Source organism: Vulpes vulpes, chromosome 5 (assembly GCF_048418805.1).
Source record: "Vulpes vulpes isolate BD-2025 chromosome 5, VulVul3, whole genome shotgun sequence".
NCBI classification, from domain to species: Eukaryota; Metazoa; Chordata; class Mammalia; order Carnivora; family Canidae; genus Vulpes; species Vulpes vulpes.
Genome location: NC_132784.1, coordinates 66446959 through 66457339, shown reverse-complemented (window position 1 = coordinate 66457339; position 10381 = coordinate 66446959). Strand labels below are relative to the sequence as shown.

General features: G+C 58.0%; 1 protein-coding gene across 3 annotated transcripts; it reads right to left on the bottom strand.

Moving 5' to 3' along the window:
* Window positions 1-3236: 3236 nt before the first annotated feature.
* Window positions 3237-9350, bottom strand: TBC1D10C (TBC1 domain family member 10C). Of its 3 annotated transcripts, XM_072758502.1 has the most exons (10): window positions 9274-9350; window positions 8827-9005; window positions 7974-8073; window positions 7648-7755; window positions 7453-7559; window positions 7137-7251; window positions 6415-6480; window positions 6106-6295; window positions 4224-4378; window positions 3237-3927 (listed from the first exon to the last, which is right to left on the bottom strand). In XM_072758502.1, the coding sequence occupies exons 2-10, from the start codon at window positions 8976-8978 to the stop codon at window positions 3580-3582; spliced, it is 1341 nt and encodes a 446-aa protein (XP_072614603.1). In that variant the 5' UTR covers window positions 8979-9005; window positions 9274-9350; the 3' UTR covers window positions 3237-3579. The 3 variants fall into 3 exon arrangements, with proteins under 3 accessions (XP_072614603.1, XP_025860082.1, XP_072614602.1); XM_026004297.2 differs by lacking the exon at window positions 9274-9350 and having other exon boundaries at window positions 8827-9246; XM_072758501.1 differs by lacking the exons at window positions 6415-6480; window positions 9274-9350 and having other exon boundaries at window positions 8827-9246.
* Window positions 9351-10381: the final 1031 nt, after the last annotated feature.

Here is a 10381-nt window from a genome sequence, read left to right as displayed (position 1 = left end):
AGCTCGCACGCATGTGTGTACAAGCATGGCGGCAGAGGGGGCCGGTGGTGATCTCTAGGAGACTGTGCTGAGTGGGAGCCGGATGCGGGGCTTGATCCCATGACCCTGAGATCAGGACCTGAGCTGATTATCAAGAGTCAGGCGTTCAACCGACTGAGCCACCTAGGCACCCCAAACGTCTGGCTCTTAATCTCAGGTTGGGTTTCAATCTCAGGGTCATGGGATCTAGCCCTGTATTGGGTTTCTCACTGGGCATGGAGCCTACTTTAAAAAAAGAAAGAAAAAAGTTCTAGAACGGAGTCTCGGTTTGGCAATGTGGGGCTTAACATAACCAATTCCATCTTAAACCTCTTGTTTTTTTTTTTTTCTTAAGATTTATTTATCTATTTATTCATGAGAGACCCAGAGAGAGAGGCAGAGACACAGGCAGAGAGAGAAGCAGGCTCCTTACAGGGACCCCAATGAGCCCGACGTTGGGACTCGATCCCCGGGATCACGCCCAGAGCTGAAGGCAGATGCTCAACCGCTGAGCCACCCAGACATCCCTAAACCTCTTGTTTTTAACACAAGCCACACCACCACTGCAGACTCAGCTTTTTCATCCTCAAATGGGGATTATGATGCAAATTTCAGCTCAGGTGTGGCAAGGCAGGGGGCCTCTGGAGAAGATAAGTGCTCCCCTGCTGTGTGTCACCGTTTCCTGGCTCTGTCCCAGGGGCTGTGCGGGAGGGCTTTATCTGCTCTCTCTTCACCCTGGGAGGTAGCAGTTATGATTCTCTCTGCCTTTTACAAATGAGCAAAGTGAGCCTCGGAGAAGTGATATGACTCACCCAAGGTCACACTGCTGGTGAGAGGTGGAGCTGGGGTCTTCCATCTGCCAGAGATTATACACACATGCACAGAGGGCAGTGTGGTCCTGTACCCACTTCCGGAGGGTCCTGGCCAGGCACCAGCTCTCATGGCGTTTGCCTTGTGGTTGCAGGAAGGAATGGCAGGGTCTGGGGCTTGGGGCAAGCAGTCTGGCAGAGCAGTTCTGCTCTATCTCTAGCCAGCTAGTGGTGGGGTGAGGAGGGACCATGTGCCGGCTGTAGCCCAGAGCAAGCGAACAATCATCCTCATAATAATGTGACTGATAAAGCGATCTTGGGGCTGCGCATGGCAGGGGTGGGGGTGGGGGGGGAGCTCTTATCTCATTATCCGTAGGAGAAAAATCAATCACAGAGAGCGAGAGGACATTTCCTATGCAAGGACTTCGCAGGGAGTCGGAGTCTGGCTTCTGGACGGTGTGGGGATCGGGAAGCTCTGGGGTGAGTGGCAGTGTAAGATGAGGACCATGGGCCCCACAACCAAGGTGGGATCCATCTGCCTTTCCACTTTTTAAATTTTTTAAATTTATTTTTAAGTAATCTGTTTACCAAACATGGGACTCAAACTCACAACCCCAAGATCAGGAGTCCCATGTTCTTCCTTTTTTTTTTTTTTTTTTTTTTTAATTTTTATTTACTTATGATAGTCACAGAGAGAGAGAGAGAGAGGCAGAGACACAGGCAGAGGGAGAAGCAGGCTCCATGCACCGGGAGCCCGATGTGGGATTCGATCCAGGTCTCCAGGATCGCGCCCTGGGCCAAAGGCAGGCGCCAAACCGCTGCACCACCCAGGGATCCCGTCCCATGTTCTTCCAATTAAGCCAGCCAGGGGCCCCTGTCCTTCCACTTCTTTGCTTGGCCCCCACTGCTGTCCCCTGGGCTGACCCAGACCAATGGACATCTCTGGGTGCCATCCCAGCTTCAGTCCCTGCAGGCTGAGTGCTGTCAGATACATGGCTTGGCTTTCTGGAGCAGGTTTGCCTTCTAAGCAGGTTTGTCAGGAGCTGGGTCTGCCAGGTTTACTGAGGATGGTTGTGCAGGTTGCTCACTTCACAAAGGCACTCAGGTGAGTGGTCACTTCCCCTCTGCCACATAGGGCTGCATGTGCCTGGAGGAGAGGTGTCTTTTCCCAACTAGCACACAAGTGCTGTAGGGGCTAGCATAATCTTGTGAGGACAGTGTGTGCAGAAAAGTGTTTACGTGAGGGGAGCTAACTCTCTTCTGGTCTGACACCCCCACATCCTACCCTGTTCAGGCTCCCCACATAGATGTTTGATAATGGCACCAGCCCAGAAAATGCTTCCCTGAGCAGAAAAGGCATTGATTCCTCCCTAGCTGGAGAAGTCCTGCTGGAGACCATTTGCTCCTAGGGTCTATAATCAGGGGGACCCACTGTCACCATGGCCCACCTCCCAGCCTCATGACAGGGGCTGCTGCTTTCCTGCTTCCCCACCCTCCGAACAGAAGAGCTGAGCCCTTGGAGGGCAGGGAGTTTATGAGCAGACTCCAGGGGTAGGTCCCCCCATCCTACCTTCCTGAGACAGCATTTGATGCCCAAGGCTAAGGGGTTGTGCACTTGTTACAGAGCCCTGCACCCTAGTGGCTCTGCCCCTTACAGGGCTCTTGGGCTGAGCACTCCCTTCCCCCTTTCCCTAGTGAGGCTGTGGGTATACTCCACCACGTAGGTGGGAGTCCAGATGCCTTCTCCCAGGACTCCAGGGTCCTGCCATGCCTGGCCATCCCCCACCCTGCAGGGGAGGGCCCCCAGGGAGGCAAGGCACCCATTCCAGGCTCCATGGGAGCCAGCCCTGTCGTCCTAGTGATGGCTCATGTCTCAGGCACCCCGGGCACCCACGGGGGCAATTATCAAGTGTGGGAGAGAGTTTCCATGGTGGGAATCCCCAGGGGTGTACTGAGGCTCTGGGAGTGGGTAAGGGCCTGTGGGGGCTTTCTCCTTCGTCCTGGCACAAGAGGCTTTTGTTCCCGCTTGGCTGACTCTAGAGGAACAGCCCAAGACCATGGGTGGGGAGCAGACTTGGGTTAGAGTCCCCCCTACCCTTGTGGGTCCTGAACCAATCCAGGAGGAAGGGAAGAATAGGAGATAGAGCCCCACCCCTGGGCCCAGCATCCAGCTGGGGAACCTTCCTCCCACCAACGCCAGAGCCTTACCTGGACCCAAGAGGCTGGGCGAGGTGGCTTACCACTGGCTCCTGTTGCTGGTAAACAGCTTTCAGCAGCCAATGGGCAGCCTCGGTGTATCCTGTGGGAATTTGGGCTGGACCAGGAGAGGCAAGGTGAGGGGGTGAGGGAGCAGGGGAAGGGGCAGCTTGTCTAGAGTTGGGGGTGGAGAGCAGTTAATCCAACTCCATCTAGGGTTTTGTTCAGACTTTATTCTAGGCCTCCCCGGGAGCCCTTTGGGGTCGGTCCCCTAGCCCTGCCAGGTGCCCCTAGCCCCACACTCCTTCCATGCCAGCTCCCATGCTTGCAAGGGCCCGGGTACCACGGCAGCTCCGCGGGAGAAGGGCAGGCCTGGGGCCCTGAAACCACACTCTGTGACCTTCCTTCATCCTTGTGTCTGACAGTCCGTGGGAAGAGAGCCGAGTCGCCAAGTCCCAGCCGTAAAGTGCAGTGCCATCTTTGAGGCTGGCATCAGCCAATCAGGCAACTGGGGTTAGCAGATACGGAGTCCACAATATCCTCAGAAGTGGAACCTTCAGAATCGGGTATCCAGGAAGGATGTGGAGCCTCGATGAGACCTGGGGGGGCCCTCAATAGGAGGACCCCTGGACCGAGTCAGGAGCCCGTGGAAAGTCTTGCCTCGGGTCTGGGGCTTGCGCCGTGGTGGCCTGGGCTCCTCTGGGGGCTGCACCACTATTCGAGGCACCTCGGGCTTAGCAGCCCCCTGTGCCCCTGCCAGCTGCTGGGCCTCAAAGATGGCTTGGGCCCCAGGCAGGCGGGCCTGAGGCCTGGGGGGAGGCCCGGACGTCGACTCAGGCAGCCGGGCCAGCTGGACCCTGATCTCCCGCTGCAGGTCCTGCTCAGACAGGGCCATGCTGTGCACCTGTGGGGAGTGGTTGGTACTGAGTGTGCCCAGACTGGGGGAAGGGCAGGAAACCATGTGGTCCCCACAGGGCGGGCAGGACGCAGCGTCAGGAAGTGGCTGAGGGCTGAGGGGCTGACAGCCAGACTCACTACGCCATAGAAAGCTACTTGAAGCCTGGGGTTTTCACATTCACTGCTGCTCAGAGGACAGGAACTGAGCCCCGGTTCTCATTCTGACTTCTGCCCGGAGACTCCATTTCCCCACTTGAGCAGCAGGGGCTGGGCCATTGTGGAAGGCAGGCAGGGGGCACCCACCTGGGACATGAAGACCTCCTCCTGCAGCTGGGTTGGGGGGATGGCTCGTAGCGCACCGAGGGTCTCCAGGAGCCCTGGGCAGGCCAGGCGTTGTTCTGTGGTACCCAGCGCCAGGCGCACCAGCGTCAGCCCCACACGGAACAGGACCTTCACACCTGCAGGCCGTGGGGCTCACTCAATGCTCTGTACCTAAACCTAACCTCAGCCGGACGTCTTCCACCCTCCTGCAGCTCTGCAGCCGCTACTCAGACCAGGAGCAGTGCTGGACGGCGGGGTTGCAATGTGGGGGCACTGACGAGTGTCTGCAGCCGCAGACGCTTCCGGGCAGAGAAGCCTGCCAAGAACCCTGGGCTAGCCACTCCTTACACCTGCTCTCTGAGCTTCAGCAACTTGTCCTTATGAGCTTTCCAGCTCAGATTGGAGACTTCATTCTGGAGAGATTCTCACTAGAGCTCTTCACCCCTAAGCCAACAGCATGGTGCACATGTGCACACACACAGGCACACATGCTCACAGCCATGCGTGGGTGTGACCTTGGGCTGTTCCCGGAGCCTCAGAATCCTTTCCGGGCAGTCTCAAGTCTGGGGACCAGTGAGGCCTAGTGACAACTGTGGCTTGTAAAGAGATGATAACAGCCATTCACGTCATCATCATGACAAATGGGAGCCTGTGACATTGCCTGTCCTGTCCTTGGCAGAGAGGGCAAAGGGGGCTCAGCTTGCCCTGCCTGGCCTTTGAGATCTGAGGTTAGAGGGGTGATGACACATACCTAGCAGCCTGGACACCTGTGGCCAGAGCCCTAATAGGGCCTGGAGCCAAGTGGGCACAGAGCAGGAGCTCAATAGACGTACTGATTGATTTCTACCATTTTTTAGTTGTTACTGCGAGACAACCCAGATAGAGCAGAAGGCAGGTGGGTTACTGACGGGGGTACCAAGGCAGAGCCCCAAAGTCCCAAAAAGTCCAGCTCAGCTCTGCCCTGAATGCTCCCAGTCTCGGCCTGACCTCTCTGGCTTCATCTCTCTCCATGCCCACACCCCCAGGGAGTCTATAGCCTGGACCCTATGGACAGCATCTCTCTGGTTCTCCTACCTCCACCTGGGCCCTGCAAGTTTGTCTCCTCCATGGAGAGGTCAAAAGCTTCTTGAAAACAGCACTCTCCTCCCACTGCTCCCCTAATATGGTCTCATCACTTGTTTTATTTTTTTCGTGGCACTTAGGACAATCTATAAATATCCTTTTTTTTTTTTTTTAAAGCTTTATGCCCAAGGTGGGGCTTGAACTCACCACCCAGAGATCGAATCACATGCTCCACTACTGAGCCAGCCAGGCACCCCTATAAATATCTTGTTAATTTGGTTCCTGTTGTCTCCCATCCCCACCCCCACCAGACTGCACTGGTGTTGACTCAGGTGATCCCAGCACCTATAGCGGTGCCTGGCACCCTGAGGGCTCACCTAGTGCCTGTGGGCTCCAGCGACCAGCACTCTTCCACTCCCACCAGCCCTGTCCCTGCCACTGGCCATGCTTACTGAGCCCAGACCCTGAACAGCTCCACTGCTTGGCCCCCTCAGCTCGGCCCCCCTACCTGGGGGGAGGGGCCTCCTGGGCTCCCCAGCCTGCCACTGGGCAGAGTCTGCCTTCCCTCAGGTAATCTCATCACAGGGGCAGGAGCTACCAGTCAGTACCCTGGTGATGTGCAGGCAGGGGCTGGGCCGTTCCCCCCAGAGCCCGGCTGACACCATCACCCTGGGCACCCTCTGGCGCCCATACCCCAGCCGGGATTGGCAGGGGCAGGTGGGGCCGAGTGGAGGCTCCGTCCCTGCCGGTGCACCCCCAGGCTCCCCGCGCTGGCCACGCCTCCCCTCCAGCTGCCACTCACCCTCACTGAGGAAGGCGTCCCAGACGCGCAGCACGATGGGGAAAGGCAGGGAGCGGGCGAAGAGGCACAGGAACCATTCGGGCAGGTAGAGCAGAGGCCCAACGCCCACCTGCTGCAGATGCTTGTGCACGCGAGGGAGCAGCCGCCGAAGCAGGGCCATGAACACCTCAGCATCCAGCTGGACGGCCTCCTGCAGCCATGTCTGTCAGCACCTCTACTCCCCAATCCCAGGCTCTGCCCCTTTCCATTCCCAGGACCCCTGCCTGCCCACCCAGTGCATCCCTGGGCCTTCCGGCCCCCTCCTCTCACCATGTGGGGCCCGTAGTAGCCGGGGAGGTAGACCTCGCAGATCTGTACCAGGCACCAGAAGGCCTCCTGGGTGGGTGCACAGGCCATGAGTGCCCACACCCAGGGGATCACAGAAGGAACCATAGGATAGGGGAACAGAGTGCGGGAGTGGGCATAGGTACCCTCTGAGGTCACTCTGGAGCCTAAACTCAGGCTCTTACCAAACGTCTCTCTGCCTATCAATTGGTTTAGGAGTTTGGAAGTCATTGGGTTCATGGTGTTGAATTTCAGGGTCATAGAGTTGGGGCTCACTGGTCAAGGGTTGGGAGGGTCCTAAAGTTCAAGTCCTGAGCTCTCAGAGTCATTAAGATCATGGTCACAGGGCTCAGAATCAGGAGTCCTGAGGTCGAGGTGATGACATCCAGATTCTTAGGTCACTGGGGCAGGGAGCAGGGGCCAAAGGGACCTTGACCTGGAGTCAAGGTCGTTGGGCTTGAAAGTCACTGAGGTTGATGGTCATGAGGCCCTAGGTGACTAGGACAGGATCTGGGAGTCAAGGATCCCAGATCCCTGAGTCCCGAGTTCCTGGGGATAGGAGTCATGGGTCCAGAGCACAGGATTACTAGGTCTGTAGGTCACTAGGATGTGGGTCAAGGACCTCAAGTACCTAAGGTCAGGATCATGGATCACTGGGTTTAGGTGTCAGGGTCTGAAGTCCCTGGGTTAGGGTCTAGGGCACTCACCTCTGGGGGCAGATGCATGAGTAGCACGGCAGCCACAGGACCCTGGGCCTGACAGTAGCCCTGTTCCGGCCGATGCAGCGTATAGGCCTTCAAGACCTGCAGGAGCCCCTGCTGCCTGTGCCAGAAGACCCCATTAGGGGCTGGTTCAGATACCCCTTCCCTGCCCACAGATGGCCTCTTCCCAGGTCACAGCCCCCCTGGGCCTCGCTGGGTCCCCTGAGATGTAAGGATATAAGCTGAGGCTGAGGTAGGAGTCTGGGCTGAAGGCCCTGGAGGTTGTGGGGCTGGAGGTCCCTGGGTGTCACTGGCCACCTACCCGTGACCCTGAGGTGACACAAACATTTCATGTAGGGGGAACTGGCGGTGCAGGTCCCTGCTGATGGTCTCCATCCACTGTGGGTCTCCAGGGGCCTCGGCCAGTTCCTGTGCGTGGACAGGAAGCTCTCTGTGAGGGCTAAGAGCGGCCAGAGGCTCTAGAAAGGGGAAGCAGAACCCCTGCCAACTGCATTACCTGATAGGTGCCAGGGCTGTTCTTCTGACATACATGGGCTCCACACAACAGGGGCCAGCAGCGGGCCCGGAGAGCTGAGGGGATGCCTTTCCGGCACTGCATCTTGACCTGCGGGGAGGCCCACCCCAGGGCCCCATTAGATCAGCCAGACCAGCCTGCCCTGCTCCTGTTGGAGGATCCCAAGCTCCAATGTGTCATGGGACAAGGGTCACTTGGGGTGGTAGGGGAAAAAGGCAGGAGGTGCTGGGACACAGGATGGGTAAATTTTGCCAGGGCATAGGCAGAGGCAAAGGGGGATGACTGAAGGAGCCCCATTGTCCCCTCACCTTCTTGTACCGCCGAGACATGGTTTTCTCCCAGTGTGAGGTCATCTCCACCCACTTCATCTCCCGCTGGCGGATAAGGTCTGCAGGAGGGTGACCTGGCCTGTGGGCACAAGGTACAGGCATCGAGGCGTTGTCTGGCTCTCACCCAGAGCCCACCTCTGCCACCTTCCATGCTACCCGGGTAAACTCAGCTCCTGGTCGTGGGGATCTCTAGGGAGCCCAGGGTGGGGGGGCGGGTAACCTATCACCCAGGAGTTGCCAGTGGTTGTCATAGGGACAGGAGAAGATGTGGCTCTGATGTGGGCAGAAGCAGGAGAGGCTGAAGGGGGTGTGTAGGTGTGTGTTGGGGGAGGGCAGGGGCCAGGTGGCTGTCCTCCAGGACAGGAACACAGACAACTCATAAGAGAGGCAGGTGGCCAGAGCCAAGGGCTAGAAGCTAGGAGTGCTGAGTTTGAACCTGATTCTATCTGATCTGCCGTGTGACCTTGGGCAAGCTCCTATCTGGAATTGTTTTCCTGTCTGTATATTGGGAAAGGAAGATGGTAGGGATAGAGGTGTGGGTTCTTTGGTTTGGTTCTGGGATTATCAGGGCAGGGATTACAAGCAGAAGGATATCTGGCCCCAAGGATAGGTGCAAAGGCTGGGAGATTGGGGGTCAAAGAGACACATGAGGGACACTCTTGCCACAGCCCTTCCAGCTTTAGGATTCCTCCTGGAATGTGAGGAGTAGGGACACTGGCTGAGTCCCCAGACCCTCTAGGACCCTAGGAGTTGAGCCTGTCTCTAGAATTCAGCCCTCAACTCCCATCCTCACTCCCAGCACCCCACTGCCCCTCATCCCTTCCCCACTTACCCTGGCTCTGCTGAGCTGCCCCCAATGAAGCCATAGCGATCAGCCTGGCGATATGGGCCAGGCCCACTCAGCTCTGAGTCGGACCCCAAAGAGCTTGAGTCATCCTGCAGCTCGAAAGGTTGTACCAGGTCCTCCCCCAGGGCCTGGGCCATGGTGCCCCAGACCCAAGCTACCACAGGCTGCAAGATGTGGGGAGAGCCAGTGTGAGAGGCAGCTTCTGACCAGCCTGGGGCCTGAGCTCCCATCCAGCCGGTCCCCAGCCCGGGGACCTGGCTGCAGGGTTCAGAGGGGACAGACTTCAGGGCATCTCACCAAGCCCCCTCTGTCCCCTCTTTTATCGGGGTGGGAGGGTGAGGGTGAGGGTGAGCCTTGAAATGGCAGAAAAGCCAGGCCTCTGTATAGAGGCTGGTCCCCAGGCCCAGCCCCTGCCCCCCCAGGCCAGCTTACCTCCCTGCTGCACCTCACCTCCTCCTCTCACTTCCTCCTTCTCAGCAGCTTCAGCGACCGGCTGGGGGGCCCCTCCCACACTCCCCTCCCAAGTCTTCCTCTCTGAGGCTCTTCCGGCCTGCCCCAGTGCCCCCACGACCGTGGGCTCCTCCCACCCTCCCCATGGGCTGGGTGGCTGCAGGCTTGGGCTCCAGAGCAGGGTGTGACCAGTCCAGGACCCACGCGAGTTACAGAGGCCAGGCCCCTCCAGTTTTTTTTTTTTTTTTAAAGATTTTATTTATTTATTCATGATAGTCACAGAGAGAGAGAGAGAGAGGGAGACACAGACACAGACAGAGGGAGAAGCAGGCTCCACGCAGAGAGCCCGACGTGGGATTCGATCCCGAGTCTCCAGGATCGCGCACCGGGCCAAAGGCAGGAGCCAAACCGCTGCGCCACCCAGGGATCCCAGGCCCCTCCAGTTTTGAGGTTACTGGCATGTTAAAACAATTCAAGATTCCAGTGAGAATTCTCGTTTATTTAATATTTGCTCTTTACAAGTGATGCTTTGAATATATACCTAATGCAGCATTATTATGCACTCAGCAGGCAATAATGGAACTTACAAAAATTAGTTCAGCGTGCAGCACAGCGCGGACCAGATGGGTTCAGAGCGCCGCGGCAGGTGCCTGGGTCTGGCCAGCTGCCTTGAGGGCCACAGAGACTCAGGAGGTGGAGGCCCCCCATGAATGTGAGGCCAGGGTTTTGGACCAACCCACCCCCCTGCTATCTCTTGAGTCTCCGTTTCCTTTTCTGCACTTCGAGGACTTAATCCGCAGTGTTTGGAGAATCGGTTGTGAATGTGCTCATACCACGCTCCCGCCCAGGGTGGGTGGGTTAGCGTCTGACAGAGACAAACAACTCCCACGGTACTTCCGGCCCCATATTCTCGGAACTGGACTCGGATAACTCCTCGGGGGCGGGACCAGACCCGACCCCGCCCCCCCGAGCTCCACCCACCGGCCGGGCTCCGTCCCAGGCGACCGAGCTCAGCCCGAACCCCGCCCCGTCCCCTATGCCCCGCCCCCCGGGCCGCCGCGGCCGCTGCGCGCGGTGTCCAGCGGGAGCG

Coding starts and splice junctions, on each gene's coding strand:
- TBC1D10C (XM_026004297.2), bottom strand. CDS start 9,071: ATGGGAGCTCAGGCCCCAGGCTGGTCAGAAGCTGCCTCTCACACTGGC. Junction 6,296..6,414: donor GCTACTACGGGCCCCACATG/GTGAGAGGAGGG, acceptor ACATGGCTGCAG/GAGGCCGTCCAGCTGGATGC. Junction 4,379..6,105: donor GGACGCCTTCCTCAGTGAGG/GTGAGTGGCAGC, acceptor CACGGCCTGCAG/GTGTGAAGGTCCTGTTCCGT.